General features: G+C 38.4%; 1 protein-coding gene across 4 annotated transcripts in view; it reads right to left on the bottom strand.

Moving 5' to 3' along the window:
* The window catches only part of adarb1b (adenosine deaminase RNA specific B1b), a 155,998-nt gene that overhangs the window by 22,131 nt on the left and 114,713 nt on the right, over positions 1-19,154 (bottom strand). For 2 of the 4 annotated variants that reach the window (XM_051905045.1, XM_051905044.1), the window contains 3 exons: positions 8,013-8,090; positions 5,644-5,670; positions 921-1,849 (listed from right to left, as the gene is read on the bottom strand). In XM_051905045.1, the coding sequence (XP_051761005.1) occupies positions 921-1,849; positions 5,644-5,670; positions 8,013-8,040 (984 nt within the window). In that variant the 5' untranslated portion in view covers positions 8,041-8,090. The remainder of the gene's footprint in view (positions 1-920; positions 1,850-5,643; positions 5,671-8,012; positions 8,091-19,154) is intronic. The other 2 variants (XM_051905047.1, XM_051905046.1) reach the window with 1 other exon arrangement.

Below are 19,154 nucleotides of genomic sequence, written 5' to 3' on the forward strand. Positions count from 1 at the left end.
CAACATCTAGTGTTTTTTTGAATGCAACAACATGCTCTGTCTGAATGACCCTTTAAAGGGTTAGTTCACCAAAAAATGAAAATTATGTCATTAATTACTCACCCTCATGTCGTTTCAAACCCATAAGACTTTTGTTCATCTTTGGAACACAAATGAAGATCTTTTTGATGAAATCTGAGAGCTTTCTGTCCCTCCGTTGACAGCTACGCAACTACCACTTTGACGCTTCAAAAAGTTCAAGAAAAGATCATAAAACTAAGCCATATGAATTGAGCGGTTTAGTCCAAATTTTCTGAAGAGACACGATCGCTTTGTATGATGAACAGATTGAATTTAGATTTTTATTCACATATAAACACTCATCAACACACATCAGTCGTGTTAAACCAATGGAAGCTCAAGCGTGTTCACATGAAGTGCGAGAACCAATGAAGTTCATTCTCACGTGTTACACAGCACATTTGAGATTCTGGAAGAGGTTTGTTCTCACGCGTCAAGCAGGTTTGGTTGAGCTTCTGTATATGTTCGCTGAACAATATTTATAGGTGAATAGAAGCTTAAAAATCTGTTCATCATATAAAGCGATCGAGTCTCTTCAGAAAATTTGGACTAAACCACTCAATTCATATGGATTAGTTTTACGATCTCTTTAATGAACTTTTTGAAGCGTCAAAGTTTCAGCTGCATAGCTGTCTATGGTGGGACAGAAAGCTCTCAGATTTCATCAAAAAGATCTTCATTTGTGTTCCGAAGATGAACGAAAGTCTTACGGGTTTGGAACAACATGAGGGTGAGTAATTAATGACAGAATTTTCATTTTTGGGTGAACTAACCCTTTAAGATCCATCAATCATTATGTCTAGCCAAGTTTTCGGGCAAAAATGAAAAACTAAGGCGAGTCTGTGGTGCGGATCTCTTACCTGTGGCAGGTGCAGCTGTAGGCCCTCTCTGGGGATGGGTTGGCGTGACGGGGTCTGGTCCAGTTGCATGTTGAAGAGCGCTGACAGAGCCGCCTGGGCAGCCCGTGCTTTAGCGAGTTTCTTATTTCGGCCCGAGCCCTCAAACGTCTGCGAGTCCACAGTCACGGACATCACAAAGTTCTTAGCATGGCTTTCCCCGCTCTCCGACACAAACTCATATTTGAGGCCTGGGCGCAGCTCGTTGAGAATCATGACGGGGTTCTTGCCGCTGGTCGAGGAGGTGAAGGAGGAGGGTGGCTGCAGGGGCGCCTGCACAAGGCTGTTCATACCTGGCGCCTGGGGCACGGGATACTCTCCCAGCGGGTTTAAGGAGCCGTTGCCGTTGGAGCCCAGAAAAAATGATTCCTCGGGCGGTGCCGGCGTCTCAAACCCGTTGAAGAGCATGTCAGGGAAGTCAGCCTGGTCAGAGGTGAAATCCGTGTTGACGGTGAGTGTACGGCCCATGGCCAGGTGCGCCTCAGACGCGTTAGGAAACTGAACAAAGGAACGCAGGGCCTTTTCAGCGGCATTCAGCTTGGCCTTTTTCTTTGTAGGCCCTGAGCCTTCAAACAACTGCCCGTTAACCTCAACGGTCATGACGAAAACCGGTGCATGGACCGGGCCGGTCTGCGAGAGAAGCTTGTACTGCAAGCCTGGTTTGATCTCGTTTAGTTGCATCAGGGCGTTCTTGGGCAGAACCGGCCCTGGTGTTTTCTTACGTTTCTTGGGTCTGAATTTCGAGTGCGCATGGCCATTGTTGCCCTCCTCCAGGGGGCGCTTGCGACCCCCTCCTCCACTACCGTTGGGGAGCTGCTCCACCAGGCCAGCTCCCTCCTTAGAAGAGACGTTGTCCAGGTTGCGGTTTTCCTTTACGTCGGTGCTGCATGAACCTGCGGTGCCCAGAAAGAGTAACTTACAACGCCTTCGTTGCAGGATCTTGTAAATGTAAAATTTATAGATTCCTTTATCTCTCTTTGTAACCGAACAAGTGATGTGTGTTCCATTTTTGTATGCCGAGGTATGCTAGCATGATACATTTTTAGACTAATCTTGTGAAACATCATTATGAGAGGAATTTCGGAGATGACACTGAGAAAAAAAAAAAAAAAAAAAAAACTTTCAAGGAAGAAAAAACCCGATTAATTAACTTAATTAAGGAAGACCATGAGGTATGAAATCTAAATGATCATAATCATCAGTTTAATTTAAAGTACAGTTTGAGCATTCAGTTTGGCAGGCAATGGCTTGTGCCGAGTCAATCAATCATCTCATTGGAGATAAAATATGTGCTAATGGAGAACAGAAACCAAAGCTTTAAAAGTCTAATTACTAATTAAATGAGGCTCTTTTTGAGCAGCAAATGCACTTTTTCAGGTCCCTCTATATAATACACCAATAAAATTGGGTTCATAATAAAGTTAAATTTCAGTTTTTAGTGTGGTATCAAGAACATAGTTCTCTTATCTCACAAAACCCTGTCAAGCATCATATTTCAACCCAAAATCAAAAGAAAAAACTGTCAAAAAATAGGGCTGTCAATCAATTAAAAGATTTAAATCATGGTTAATCTTTAATCAGTTCCTTTAAAATACTAAATATATAAAATTAAATATGCCTACATGCAATTATTATGTATTTTGTGGATGACATTTAATATTTATGCAATAGTGCTCTTCAGTCATCTGAAGGTTTCAATAAGTTTTTAAAACAAATGCTGTAATTAAAAAAAAGCATATTTAATCGCATACATGAATGTGTTAACTGTGAGAGCAAAAACAAAAATAAAATTAAATAAAACCAAAAATAGCCTTAACATTAGGCTTGGTTTTTTAAATGTGAAATATTATTTTATTCTATTTAGATTTTGGGGTGAAATAGGACCTGGGCATGTTTTCATGAGAATTATATTCTCATGTGTTTATATTTACAGGACACAATTGTTTTCACTTAAGAAGAAGGTCTTGCAGAGGAAACACACATCATCATGTCCTGTTGACAAAGCTGATGGAACTTTGGCTAAATTTTCATTTATAACATCCTTCAGCAAAAGCTCGCTAGGTTACTGCTTTCAGTGCTCTGGTAAAGAGAGAATAGCGTCCGTGAACAGTAGGGGAACAGAGTAAGAGCTCTCTGCAAACAGAAGGAGCAACAGGGTGGATAAGGGAGTGGGTGCAAGGCAGGAGGAGAAATAAAATGAAGATATCTGAGAAGAGAGAAAGTCGTGTGAGGGAAAATGTGTTGGGGAGGGGGGGTGAGCAAGAAAGAATCGTGAAGGAGAAAAAGAGAGAGAGAGAGAGAGAGAGAGAGAGAGAGAGAGAGAGAGAGAGAGAGAGAGAGAGAGAGAGACAGACAAAATACAGTCTGGAGCAGAATCTGAAAATCAAAACCCTTCTTATGCATGTCAAATTTGTATGCACATATCCACATCACTCCCTCACATGCAACACACACACGCACTCATCAGCTCACGTAAGCGCTTTGACTCTGGCCTTAATGATGGAAATCACTCTTGCTAAAACAATGACTCTGTTCTAAAACCTAGTGAGATGCCTACATAGGTAGGCTTTTTAAAGGATCTTAAGTAGGCCACTTTAAAAGATACTACCAATACTTTTATAATCCATTCAGTAACAAATTAAACATTTACTATTTTGCTGTATGTTATTATTGCTTATAAGACTAATGTGTCAAATTAATTCAGCTGAATCTGTGCTTGCCAAAAACGTTCCAAACTTTTGAGGTTAAATTTCAGTTAAAGGATTAGTTCATTTTAAAATTAAAATTACCCCAAGCTTTATTTACCCTCAAGCCATCCCATGCGTATATCACTATCTTCTTTCAGACGAACACAATCGGAGTTACATTAATAAATATCCTGACGCATCTAAGCTTTATAATGGCAGTGAGCGGGACCAACGAGTATGAAGCTGAAGAAAGTGCTTCCATTCAAAGCAAAACGTACTCCACACGGCTCCGGGGGTCGTGTCAGTTATGCTTTTTCCGTAAGTTGAATATGGAAGGCGTAGGACGTATTGTAAGCGTTTTGAACTGCGAGAGGCGTTACACTTTCTTTGTGAGTTGAATACGGACGGCGGTCTGGTGGAAGCTAGATATTTTACTTTATAACTTGTTAAATATGGATATTTTTTCTTACACAAACACATCGCTTCGCTTCAGAAGGCCTTTATTAACCCCCTGGAGCCGTGTGGAGTATGTTTTGCTTTGGATAGAGGCACTTTCTTGAGCTTCATACTCGTTGATCCGGTTCACTGCCATTATAAAGCTCGGATGCGTCAGGATATTTATTAATATTTCTCCGACTGTGTTCATCTGAATAAGGAAAGTCATATACACCTAGGATGGCTTGAGGGTGAGTAAAGAATGGGGTAATTTTCATTTTAAAGTGAACTAATCCTTTAAGATGTAGCCTTAGTAGACACCAAGGCAGGTCACTAACTTTCAGAACAGAGTTAATTTTACACTATCAACAAAGAATGCCCAAAAGATTTATGCAATGCAACTTTAACTAACTGCCCTGGAAAAACAAAAACAACTTTGTTTACTAGAGATGTTAAAGCTATCAGTTTAGAGACCTGCCCACCTTCAGCTGAAATTTAAATCAATTGCACATGCTGAAAAAGCATAACATCCTAAAAACTGTACTTACTGTAACCAGTAAACAGCATTGGCTCACTACAGAGTAATAAGGGAAAGGGCGCTGACAGCTTAAATCACATGGAAACCGGATTTTCCTCTAGAGCCATGGACTTCAATGTCTTAACAGTAACAGCGAAGTGCACCAGCTACCTTTGCGTGTATTAGTAATGTGTCAAAAAGGCCACCATGTTGATTCTCAATTGGTGCACAGCAATGTAGTCGAATGCAGTTATTGGTCAAAATCTTTAAAACTCTCTGAAATTCCTATGAATGGGAAAACACTGGTAAGGCTGCTAAAAAAGGTGGCGAAAAATAACTTGCTGGTCTTTCACTCAATGGGGTGGAAAATCCGGTGCTGAATTGCTGCCCAAAATCCTGTAGTTTCCTGCTCCTAACGTCTAAACCTGATAGAGAAATATGCACTGTCAGAGGCAGAAAGCTTCTGGATATCAAGTATGCTTATCGGCAGTAAATCTAAATAAGAAAGCGCCCGCTTCCCTACAGATCCGTAATAAATGACGGGGCCCTCCATTGTCAGTGGCTCTGAACAGAAGCTGCGGAGTGACGGGACAATAGAGGGTTACATTTCCTCTGGGTTAACAACTCTTCCCAGAATCTTCTATTCACAGCACTGTTGAATAAAGAGGAATGGGACTCCGAGACACCGTAGGAACACTGTGTATTTCTCCAGTCTTGAGTGCGATCAGTCTTCTTTGTTCACATTCAAGTGTAAAGCCCAGTGAATTAGGAGATTTCTAGGATTCTAGGATATTCGATTATTTAGCACATCATCTAGCGATACTGATAGTTTGATGGTTCTGCATTTTTTCCCGCTACCTTGTTTTAAACCACTGATAATTTATTTGTGTTTTAAAGCAAATGAAATTATATTCATAACATGTTTTGCAATTTTACTTAACTACCTTTTTTAGCTAAATTTGCAGTGGTACAAAATGAGTGCTGAAGGACAATGACAATTAAGGGAATCGTTCACCCAAAAATGAAAATTCTGTCATCATTTACTCACTGTCATGACGTTTTATGATGTATTCTTCTGTGGAACACAAAAGAAAAAAATTGGGGGAAAAGAAAAAAAATCAGTCAGTACAATGAAAGTTAATGGGGTTCAATGTAGTTTGAACCCCAATGTTCATCTTTTGTGTTTCATAAAATAAGTCATAAAATGCGAGTAAATGAAGATTCATGTTTGAGTGAAGTATCCCTTTAAACAAGATTTAGAAACAAAATCAAAAAGCAGCAGTAATTTTAAATTATTTTGGAATTGGACATGCTTGAAAAGTAGAAGGTGTAACACCCAATACACAATGCAAGCAAGCAACAGGGCAAAATTACATTATTTTCTAGTCATATGTTTTGCTGTATGTGGATAAATCTTATATATGCCTGAAGTATGTGACCCGTGCTGACAAAATGAGTTGCAATGAGCAAATTTTCAAAAATTAGTTTTTGTTATTCTCATATTCCCTATTAAAAAACCTTCAAAATGATGTATGATTTGTTGGAAAAGTCAATTTTGAGAAAAATTGAGTTTTCTGAAGGTTCCAAAACAAAATCATCTTGCAACCATCCCTTAAAATCCCTGGTAATAACACCAAATTTGGCACAAACCAAGTCAAAACCCATATTTAGAGGAAAAATATATATATTTAACTTTTTTCCATGATTCCACAATTGTTTGATTAACTTTAATGAAACAGACAGCCTACATATTAAGACCTACTGTACCACACGGATCTAATATGTTACACATCAGATGTTTTTCCCCAACAGTTAATCAAACATTCACTCAAGACATAACAGATGATGTTTGTGTGAATACTCGCCAACACAGATTTTTTGAAATACTGTAAAGGCCTGTACACACTGGGACAAATATTGCGTTCAATTATCGCTGACGTTTAACGCCTTGTGACTAAGCAAAGGGTGCCAATGTGAGTGTGCACACCGACGCGAAAAACGCCAGGTGTAAAAGCGTCATTTTAAAAAAAATGCCTCGTGCATGGAGCTGCTGAAGTTACAGTAAAACATGACTTGGTGGCGCTCAAGCACAAAACTGTCTTGCCGAGCACACACTGATACCAAAATGACGAAGAGGAAGTAAGTAGACGAGGAAGACCCCTACAAACTATGGGTGCTCTTGCAGTTCTTGGCCACACTAATAGATGTGTATTATATGCCATTTTATTTCTGTATTTTTACTGTTTTTTTTCTTTCACATTCAAGAAATATAGTTGAGAATGTCTATTTCATAAATGTGTTTATTTGCACTACCGTTCACTTGCACTACTGTCATTGTGACTTATTTGCACTACCGTTTCTGACTACCATCTCCTCATGTCATGTATATGCCATATATGCCAATTTATATCTGTATTTTTATCTTCTTTAATTTTATTAATATCATAAATATGTTTATTTGCACTACCGTTCAGCACAAGTGCCAGTGAAAATCGCTTGGGTATGAACAAAAAACGTCTCGAAAAATGCTGGCGATAAGCGTGTGCGATAATCGTCCCGGTGTGTACGAGGCTTAATTCTGTGTATGTGTGTATATCGGGATCATGCGCTGTCTGAGGCGTCTTTGTGTGCGCGTTTCGGATCTGACAGTCAGCGCGAGTAAGATCATTTTGTTTACATCAGCATGAGTTTGAAAATCACATTTCAGTGGTTCAGACTCATGCCATCGAGAATTCGCTATGAATATTCAAAGTTGGAATGCTGCGTTTTACAACGATACCAAACTTGTGCTGAGGGAAGCGCCAGTCGTCCAGAAGTGAGCAGAGGAAAAACTGCATTTTTCATGGACAAAGGAAAGGTACTCCTCTCAGAAAACGTACAAATAAAGACACTTTTAGATGTTTAATTGCTGTTTAGAGCACTGGGATCGCTAGACAAGGACTTAATGAACTAATTTTTGTGAAAACCTCAATTCTGACCAAAATTGACATTTTTCACTTGTTTTGCCTGTAGCTCGAAATTAGCCTATGCGCATTCAGAGTCATTTTGCCAGCAAAGGGTCACATATGTTTAAATAAATATAAATATCTATTCATCTAACACATTAAAATGTTATTTTGTTTATTTTTGAAAATGTATTGCAATAATGAAAAAATTACTAAACATAGAAGACCTTTTCAAAAAAATAAAAAAATGTGTCTGTAAAAAAAATAAAAGAAGTGGTCTGAACAGACCGAAGTTTCAACGTAAAAATTTTGCCCATGTCTAAACACTCTCAGCTGGGATTGTTCAGCGTGATGGGCATATAGAGGGACGGGAAGGCACACGAACTGTTCACTAAATGACACATTAGTTAAGGGGAGTGCTCAGGGCTCTGTGCTGGAATGGAGGGTTTGGGGTTCAGCTATGAGCACTCACTCATGTTCTCCTCCTCATCAACATCCATGGTGGTGAAACGCCTCGACTGGCCCTGCGCTTGCTGAGCCCCAGCCACACCTGACAGAAAGACAGACAGGAAAAGAGATCATCATTAATGCTGTTTGCTAAAGTAAACTAAATAAATAGAATCACAGTTACTTCTGCTCAACCTTGGGGGCAGTAACTTGGACAAACCCCTGATAATAACTAAATTCACCATGCAACACATGGTGACCGTTTGTGCTACAGACATGAATGACACCTCAAATCATGCTCAAGTGATTGGATTAGGGCTGCACAATATTGAAAAAAATTGACATTGCGATATTTTGTTTTTCTGCAATATTGCGATATGAAAAAAATTTCACCAGATGACTTGAATAGCTCTATTTGGAAAGAATTAATCATTCTAGGATGATTGGGGTGATTCTGTAGGTGAGTGAATACGCACAGAAAATAATGAATAAATTACAAGCATAGACAAATATAATAGAACAAAGATACAAATGAAATAAGGTAAGTCTAACAGTATTCAGGTACAGAAATTAAATAATCAAATGTAAAATAATACTGTGTGTAATAATACATAGTGTAAAATAATACATAGTGTAAAATAATACAGTCTCACTGAATAAATTAAACAATTAATCTGTGTTAAAACTACAAAAGTGATTTTCCTGTCTTTTGTTGTTTGATAAACATTCATCACAACGTGACAGAAACCACTGCTGCTTTCTGTAAGACCGAATGTGCAGCGCATATCCAAAATACTGTCACACCTTAGCCATAATCAATAGTTTTTACGCGGATAGGCGATCTTTTACGTGCATTTAGACAATTATTTTGCATGTATGTGTCAGTTCAGGCACAAATAGACACGGAAGAGAATGGCAGTGCGGTGTTCACGTGCATCTGCGTGCAACTGTGCGCACATAAAACAGCCGCACGTTCAGAATTGAGCTCTCTTTCGCGTCTTTGTGTGCTCAAATGGTTTCAAATCTCTTGAATGTTTAAACTGACAGGACCTAAAACACATTTAAATGATAAACTTTCATTGTACGATGGTCAAACTTTGCAATTAATCAGAGAATCACCTGCGTTTTGAACAGTGGTGTCTGGTCTGTACGGATTAACGATCCCTATACTAGACATCGCACATCCGATTTCGGTGCTAAAACGATATGTTGTGCAGCCCTAGTTTGGATTCATCATTTTCACCTGGTGGATGGAAAATATTCCATAGACTTGCATATACACAGACATACATACTTTGGGGATGGTGTGATTTTTAAATTTTTTGAAAGTCTCATCCTCACAAAGGCTGTAGTTATTCATTACAAAATACAGTAAAATATTGTGAAATATTACTACAATTGAATATTAAAAACTTTTCTATTAGAATATATTTTAAAATGTAATTAATTCCTGTGATGCAAAGCTGAATTATCAGCATCATTACTCCAGTCTTCAATGTCACATGATCCTTCAGAAATCATTTTAAAATGCTGATTTGCTGCTCATTTATTATAAGTGCTCAATTATTAATCATATTATCATATAATATTATGTTGACAGATAAAGTTACTACATAGAGACACTCGTAACAAAATGTGTCAGCATTTTATGGCTATCTTTCCTTAATAAAATCATGCATTTTAATGTATGATGTCTTACTGATCAGCTATATTATCAGAATTTATTAATATAAGGCTCCCACACTTTAACAAGTGTATTTCCCTGACATTTCCAGTGATTAAGATTCAAATTCAAATTCAAAATGAATTCCAAATGATTCATAATTAAAAGCAGAAGAATCTTTCATACTAATTTGTGAACTTGTTCAAACAGTCGAGAATCGACTCAAAGAACAATTTGCTCACACACTATGGCCTTGTTAGAAAGCTCGACTCCATACAAGAGCAATAGCTATAGAATTATACAACATTTACATGACTTTTCCAGGCCTTCCAAAATTCCCTGATACTGTTTTCTATGACTGTGGAAGTCAAATTCAAGAAAACAAACATACTTCCCTCCAATCATTAATCTCACTATAGTGCCCTTGAAGATTACACTAAAAGAACTGGTGTTGCAAGTTTCAAAGAGAAAGTATAGGCAGTCATATAACGTCTCTAAATAATGGCATCATGCATCCCGTGCTGCTTTATTTAGATAGGTGAGTGGAGCAGTGAGAACAAGAGGAGAAGAGAGGTGAGAAGAGGACAGAAATGAAAGAGGAGAGGAGAGAATAGGATAGAAGAGGAATGAAACACCATTGACTGTGAGGTTAAGCCTACAGTAAGTGTATAAATATTCAGCAGGAGAAACTAATCTTTGAGAGAAAGGGCCGTGCTTGACAGGCCGTAATAGCAGGAGCAGTCTATTGTGACTTTAATATCCATTCGATTAGACCTCATCTTCAGCTGCCTCGGAGGAAAAATACAGTTATTGACATCAACGGGCTTTTAGTCCCCCTTGACATAGACGCCGCTTGGGCTCAGGTGAAAAATACAACACAAACACTAGAGGAAAACTCTACATTTTATTAAAAAATTCCTCATAATAGAGTCGAGATGCAGGGCTGTGCTGACTTGAGGCTATAGTGAGGCAGCTTTTATATGGCCGTGTGACACAGAGCCGATACCAAGAGCTTCTAGATTAACAAAAGACTCTGTCAAGGAAATAATGTCAGTATTTCTGCTTTCTCTTTCTTCAAATAGACACTTGGAATATTTTTAAAGGCATAGTTCACAGAAAAATTGAAATTCTCGTGTCATTATTTACTCGCGTCTTTCCAAATAGGTTTGATTTCTTTCTTCTGTGAAACACAAAAGGTACATTTCCAGCTAAGACACCTGAACAACAGTACAAAACAGTTGATCAAATTGTTCACCCTCTATAAGTTTTATGCCTGAAATAAAGAAAAGGGAAAATCTATAAAAAAATCTAGTGTTGGAATGTCTGAGCAGAGAGCCTTGTGGGAAGCACTTCCGCTTTGAGCCCATAAGAAATAATAATAAATTTAACTTCAATTTAAAAATTTAAATCATTGTCTGCAATAACTTGATATATCTAGACCATAAAAATAAATGAATAAAAACCAGTATGTCGTCACTGATCAAACACTGAGCAACATTTTCACCTATCAGTACTAAAGCACACACAATACTTTATGTGAGACGGCCCAATGAAAGCCATTACAAAGCACATAAAGAAGCCAATCACAGCTCTCTGCTTTCGCTCTGGCCCATTCTTCATGGCCGACACTTTCTTAAGCTAAACTAAATGGCCTAATTAATCTGGTCTAATGGTGGGTGACATCAAATATGCTACCACAATTATTACCCTATTAAAGATTAATATTCCATAAGAAAATTGAAAAGAGTCAGGGGAGTGGTGTTGTGAGAGTATTTGTATGAGCGGAGCTGAAATTTCAGCAGGCGTCAAACGGCTCCTTGATTTTCATCTCTCTGCTCTTTTCTCCTCTTGCTGGTCTGCTAATGGTCTACGGTGTAATGAGCGGCTCCGAGACTTGAGCTCGTTTTGTGTCTGTCGCTTTTGATTTAGCTTCCTCTGCTGTTCTCATTTTGCTCATGAATCCATAAACAGCAATGAGATCAGCTTCAATCTACAAGTGGTAGACACAAAAATCACAGGCAAGGTGCGGTGATGGCGTTTTAGGAGGCCGCTGAATGTGTCATCTGCATCTGTGGAGAACAGGAGACTGGAGGATGATCACTACACCAGGGCAAGAAGGTCATTGTCTCAGCTTCACTTTGCATCTATACTGGAAGCGATTGATGTTGTGACTGATCACAGACCAAAAAAAAAAACAAGTTTGAACCTAAACGTCTTTTAAAATAAAACAACAGAAATAACACGAAAATAAAACCTGTTGAATATTGTAGATAAAAAGCTATTTAAAACAAAAAAGAATAATAATATAAATTAAATAAATTACACTTTATTAAAGGGTTAGTTCACCGAAAAATGAAATTTCTGTCATTAATTACTCACCCTCATGTCGTTGTAAGACCTTCGTTCATCTTCTGAACACAAGATTAAGATATTTTTGATGAAATCCGAGAGCTTTCTGACCTCCCTATACCTCCCTATGTGTGGTTCAGAAACCTCTAGGATTTCATCAAAAATATCTTAATTTGTGTTTGGAACGACATGAGGGTGAGGACTTTTTCGGTGAACTAACCATTTAATATAATATACAACCTGAATTCCGGAAAAGATGGGACGTGTTTTTAAATTTGAATATAAAGAAAACTAAAAGACTTTCAAGTCACATGAGCCAATATTTTATTCACAATAGAACACAGATAACAAATGTTTAAACTGAGAAATTTTACACTTTTATCCACTAAATGAGCTCATTTCAAATTTGATGCTACAGGTCTCAAAAAAGTTGGCACGGGGGCAAAAAATGGCTGAAAAAGCAAGAAATTTTCAGCTGGGAGAACATCTAGCAACTAATTAAGTTAATTGATATCAGGTCTGTAACATGATTAGCTATAAAAGGGATGTCTTAGAGAGGCAGAGTCTCTCAGAAGTAAAGACGGGCAGAGGCTCTCCAATCTGTTAAAGAGTGCGTAAAAGGTTATGGAATACTTTAAAAACAATGTTCCTCAACGTCAAATTGCAAAGGCTTTGCAAATCTCATCATCTACAGTGCATAACATCAAAAGATTCAGAGAAACTGGAGAAATCTTCGTGCGTAAGGGACAAGGCCGAAGACCTTTATCGGATGCCTGTGGTCTTCGGGCCCTCAGACGACACTGCATCACTCATCGGCATGATTGTGTCAATGACATTACTAAATGGGCCCAGGAATACTTCCAGAAACTACTGTCGGTAAACACAATCCACCGTACCATCTGCAGATGCCAACTAAAGCTCTATCATGCAAAAAGGAAGCCATATGTGAACATGGTCCAGAAGCGCTGTCATGTCCTGTGGGCCAAGGCTCATTTAAAATGGACTGTTTCAAAGTGGAAAAGTGATCTATGGTCAGACGAGTCCAAATTTGTCACTTTAAAATGTTTAAACCTAACTTTATTTTTAACAACAGAAATTGAATAATCAAATGTAAAAATATAACACTGCTTAGTCTTCACTGTATGAATTAAATATATACAAATTCTTATTAAAGCTACAAAAGTTATTCAGTCAAGAGCAGTGAGTGATTTTCTCTTTGTCTATTGTTGTTTGATTAACATTTAGCAGTCAGACAGAAGAAGGTTTATTAGGCTGCTGTCACTTTAAGAGCTGCACGGAGCCAATATATTGTTACATGTGCAATTTCTTTCTCAACTGTTCACTCCACTTAAGACATAAATGACTGTTTTTACTTGAATACTCACCAAGATGGGCATTTTGACAATTTTGTGCATATTTGGATATATAAGCTGCGGAAGAGAACTGAATTTGGGATTCACACGCTGTCCGAGTGGTGGCTTCCTGTGCGCGTGAGTACTTTGTTTATTGTGACTAATAACATTTAAGCATATCACATGTATGTAACAGTCATGTGTCCAGTAAACTCTCTGCTGTCTGTATCGACCTAAAACTTAGACTTTTCGCAATCTTAAGTAATAAAATCATTCAGTTATTGCAAGCTGTTGCGATATGTACATTTGCAAGATTTCTATAATTTCGGTATCTCATGCAGCCCTAACTGGGAGGATTAAAAAGGCTGGATTAGTCCTTTATCAGTTTCCATTTCTGTTAGGATGCTACTTGGTGTTGGACCAGAGGCACAGACTCAAGAGTAACAACTAAAAAGGTGTTGACACTGGGACTCAAGCCATGTCACATTTGACTTGTTTCTTTGGCCTCTGAGGGCAGCGAGAGGAGATTACAGGATTTCCTGTTTGCACAGCTGTGTCAGATCCCTCCATCTCTGAGTACACACAGTCCAGCGACAGTTTAACTAGCAGCTGGACACACATCAGTTCATTAATGCTACTAGTTAAACACACAAACAGAGACCAACATCTGCTCTTTCGCAGGATCCCAAAGCCAGCTTGGAGGTTAAAACTCCCAGCATGCATTTGTCAGAGTGCATCATATCAGTACACTGCGAGAGGAGACGCTCCTGCAATAACAGAGAAAGAACAATCCAATAGGAAACAAAAAATAACAAACCTCTGCTCATCTGGCTGATGTAAAAGTGCAGGACTGTGAAATGCAGTTATCTGGGAGATGTACATGCACTTGCTGATTTGTTTTTCATTCATCTTGCGTGGCTGTGTGGAAGAAATGTTCAACCACCTCAGTGTCTGGCTACAGGCTATAAAACTTAAAGGAAATTCACCTAAAACTTAAAATTCTGTCTTTAGTTATTTATCATCATGTCAGAATCAATCAGGCCATTTTTCCTGGAAAATCTTCCTGTCTGTCGCAACTCTTAAATTTATTATCCATCTTGTATTATTGAACTGAAGTGACTTACATTACATTCAAGATATCCATTTTATGGTTTGATTACCAGGGTATACATAAACTGATGAAATGTAAGTTTCTTTACATAAAAACATCTGGCAGTGAATAAAAATCTAAAGTAAAATGTAAACTAATGGCATTTTGAAGGGCAAAATTTTCAGTGAATAAAGACTTCATAATTAGTCTATTTCTCACATAAAGAAAGAGACAACACTTTTGGATTCAAAACAACATGAGTGTAATGATCATTTTCATAAACTACCCCTTTAAATCATCTGGATTCAGGCAGATTTACTGAATAGAAAGTGCTGTCTGTGTTTGTCACTGCATGTGTAACTTGTATCAAGTCCAATAGAAGTCTTTTCACACAATGGAGTAGTAGTTTGCACCATTATTTTATGTTACATTTCACATTATTTATTCATAAAAACATATTTTGCAAAAGACAGCACTGCAAAAAAAAAGTGCATTTTTACCATATTTTCTGCTTAAACTCTACATGCAAATACACTTCTACACATATGAATGAATGCTGTAACTATCAATATGAGCATCAAAACAAATTTTTACCACACAGGCCTAAGGGGAAGAAGGTATTTTCTGGTTTGCACATGGCCCCAATGTTAACACGCATAAAGACATGATTTTCTCTGAGGTTATGTTTAGCGGCATGTTTGGCATTGAAATTCCCCGCTCTCGGTTCTTATCTTTCAAAGATGCGATTTAGAGCAGACTGATGTGCATTTCAGAATAAAAGCATGTTTGATGAGCCATGGGCGGAGAGAAGAAAAAGGGGGCTATTCACCCCGAGAGTCTTTAATGCCATCACCGTGCACACATTTAAATGAAGACTGATCTGCAAAAGTTCAAATCTCTGTGAGAGTGGCTTATAGGAGGCAGACACCCATCCACAGTCAACATTACACCTAAAGAAGAGCCAGATGACAGCGGAGGGCAGCGAGATGAGAGTGAGGGCATTCACCGTGCTCTGCCACTTCAGAGCCCACTATGTAATTTCACCAAAGTGGCCTGTGGTTGGTATTGACGGACAGATGAAGGGTGACACGCCCAGGGCACTTTGGCTGTACACCTGAGAACATTCTATCACATCTTTAACTTTAACTGCGGCTGTCATGCTGTTAGAGAGAAGCACATATAAAAAGAGAGATGGTCCCGCATCCACATTAAATCACACCCATTTCCACTAAACTTCAAACTCAAGATGTGACTAATTCACGAGTACAAGGTGTTTTCCAGACTTGAAAAAGTCTTTCAAGGTAAAAGCAAATCTTATGGATCTGCTCTGAAAGGCAGAGTATCTATATATACATATATATATATAAAATCACATTGTGAAATAAATGTTTTTCTCCAAAACACGTTGGCCACAATTATTGGCACCCCTAGAATTTTTTATGAGTAAAATATCTCTGAAGTATATTCCCATTCATATTTACATTTTTTTTTTTTTTTTTTTTTTTGCACACCAGGGTGAACATGAAATTGTCCAGCCATGACTTCCTGTTCCAGAGGAGTATAAACATGAGGATACACAAAGGCCAAATTCCCATAATCATTCATCACAATGAGTAAAACCAAAGAATATAGTTCTGATGTGCAGCAAAAGATTGTTGAGCTTCACAAAATAGAAAGTGGCTGTAAGAAAAAAGCTAAAGCATTGAAAATCCCCATTTCCACTATCAGGGCAATAAATAAGAAGTTCCAACCAACTAAAGATGTTACAAATCTGCCTGGAAGACGACATGTGTCTAAATCGTCCTAATGCGCGGTGAGGAGGAGAGTTTGAGTGGCCAAAGACTCCAAGGATCCAAGGATCACAGCTGGAGAATTGCAGAGATTAGTTGAGTCTTGAGTCTCAGAAAGCCTAAAAGAATTATCAAACAGCACCTACATTCCCACAAGTTGTTCAGGAGGGTTTCAAGAAAGATCCTCTGCTCTCATCCAGAAACAATCTCCAGCATATTCAGTTGTCAGACAAGACTGGAACTTCAAACGGGACTGGCTTCTATGGTCAGATGAAACTTCTCATCCATGTCATCCATGTCTTTATGGACCTTGCTTTGTGCACTGGTGCGCAGTCATGTTGGAACAGGAAGAAGCCATCCCCAAACTGTTCCCACAAAGTTGGGAGCATGAAATTGTCCAAAATGTCTTGGTATGCTGAAGCATTAAGAGTTCCTTTCACTGGAAATAAGGGGCCAAGCCCAACCCCTGAAAAACAACCCCACACCATAATCCCCCCTCCACCAAACTTTACACTTGGCACAATGCAGTCAGGCAAGTACCGTTCTCCTGGCAACCGCCAAACCCAGATTCGTCCATCGGATTGCCAGACAGAGAAGCGTGATTCATCACTCCAGAGAACACGTCTCCACTGCTCTAGAGTCCAGTGGCAGCGTGCTTTACACCACTGCATCCGACGCTTTGCATTGCACTTGGTGATGTAAGGCTTGGATGCAGCTGCTCAGCCATGGAAACCCATTCCATGAAGCTCTCTACGCACTGTTCTTGAGCTAATCTGAAGGCCACACGAAGTTTGGAGGTCTGTAGCTATTGACTCTGCAGAAAGTTGGCGACTTCTAAGTGGCCTACCACTTTGTGGCTGAGTTGCTGTTGTTCCCAATTGCTTCCACTTTGTTATGATACCGCTAACAGTTGACCGTGGAATATTTAGTAGTGAGGAAATTCTATAGTAGTGAGGTGATTCTATACTTGCAGGTACATTTGGTGTCATGGATCACAGGTTGTTACAGGCCATAACATCATAATATTTTCTGTAAAAAGTGACAATGAGCAACAAATTATTAAAATATAACCATTTGAAAAAAGCAGAAACAAATAATGACTTTGGACACCAAATGTACCTGCAATTATAGCATCACCCATATATATTATGAATATATTAATATAATATATTAAATTATTTTAATTTTCAATTATATCACATGTGATATATTGTATAATGTAGTTTATATAGACTACAATAATGGTGTGTCAAAACTATTGACATTAAAGACTAGAATAGACTAGAATAAATTCTTTTTTTTTTTTTTTTCATTTTAAAGCATAAATCAAAACCTTAACCACATTAGCTATTCTTCAGCATGCAGTACAGCTGCACATGTTTTCTACACGTATGGTCCTCTGTCAACTTGAGCCCAACTCCAGCCCTCAGGACAAATAAATTCAGCTCTCCAAATAAATTTAATAATACCGCTGCTGATATGAGTTCCTGCTCTCCACCCGCCTGAACGCCAATTACTGTGCTCTAATAGAGTGCCGGAGGGCATGGTGGCCAAAAGCCCAACATGTGTCAGAGACTGATGGAACGCACTTCTACAATGAGACCAGGGACTTCAGCACCATGGACAGGGCTGCAGCACTCAAACCCATGCAGAGACAAATGATTTCACTTCCTGTAGAAGACACGAGATGAGCATTTATTTGCATTAATTAAAGTGCAGAATGTAGTACAAAGTTTTTCTGAAACAGTGAAACTTTCCACTATACAAATATCTTCTTTGAGAGTTTAGACAGCAGATACAGTGGTCATTAAATGTATTAAATGCATTAAATGTAATAATATTAAATTAATATTAAACGAAATTTTACACACACTGTAGCTGATACTAGAAATTGAAAATTAATAATGAAAATTTTGTATCTTATAATATTAAATTATTTAATTATGATTCCATTTCTACTGAGATACAAGCAATATATTGTGATGTCTAAAGCTCATGAATCTATTCTAGATAAATGACATTGTGGTGCCACTAGACATGACATTATTTTGCCCTAGAAGCTGAAACTAGTTTCCTTCATCCAAAAATTTGGTTTCAGACAAAGAATGGTTATGAATATTCTTCCGTTTTAGGAATTCCGCTGTTCCAGCAACATCAAGGTTTTCCAGGTGATGTGAGGGTTTTTCTCAGAAGGCTGATTCCTGGAGCTTGAGCTGGGGGCAGAAACTCTTTTACTGTGTTAGTGGATTTAATAACTGACAGCTGGCTGTTCATCACTCTGCACTAGAGTTGAAAGAATGGCTGGGAAGGAGAAAGAGTGTGCGGGATGAATTTTTTATATGATAGTTTTATGTGAGATTGCTTTCTGTGGAGGAGATGTGAAAAGCTGAAGAAGTAAGAGACGGCAAAAATCATCATCTTCAAACCCTCCATGTGTACACAAATGTATGGAAATACATGCAGAAATTCTAGCAGATTAAGCACAAAACCTCCGTCTCTTTTACAAACAATCCCCCTCTCAAAAAGCAGTGGGCAGTATAATGAAAATTTTATCACGGTATGAGTGATATATATATATATATATATATATATATATATGTATGGCCTAAAATTAACACTCGTCAAGCGCCAAAAGCGAGTAAAAATCGGCGTTGGCAAGTATATGAAACTCTGTCAAACGACAGTTGGCCGGTAACATTTTTATGAATTCTAACCTTGTAAAGCTGTGAGAACATGAATGTGAACAAACATGAACGACACTCAGGACAGTTGACAGGCCAGTGCTGCATCGTCACAAAAGTTTAAGCCTTGCCAATTTAAATATTCAAATGCAAGAAGGCGCAAAAGGGAACTCAATTCGTTACTCATGCTGTGTGGAAAGTTTAGAGTGCACACACATCTGAAGGGCGCTCAGAAAGCTGCG

The sequence above is a fragment of the Ctenopharyngodon idella genome, chromosome 9 (assembly GCF_019924925.1).
Source record: "Ctenopharyngodon idella isolate HZGC_01 chromosome 9, HZGC01, whole genome shotgun sequence".
Classification (NCBI taxonomy): domain Eukaryota; kingdom Metazoa; phylum Chordata; class Actinopteri; order Cypriniformes; family Xenocyprididae; genus Ctenopharyngodon; species Ctenopharyngodon idella.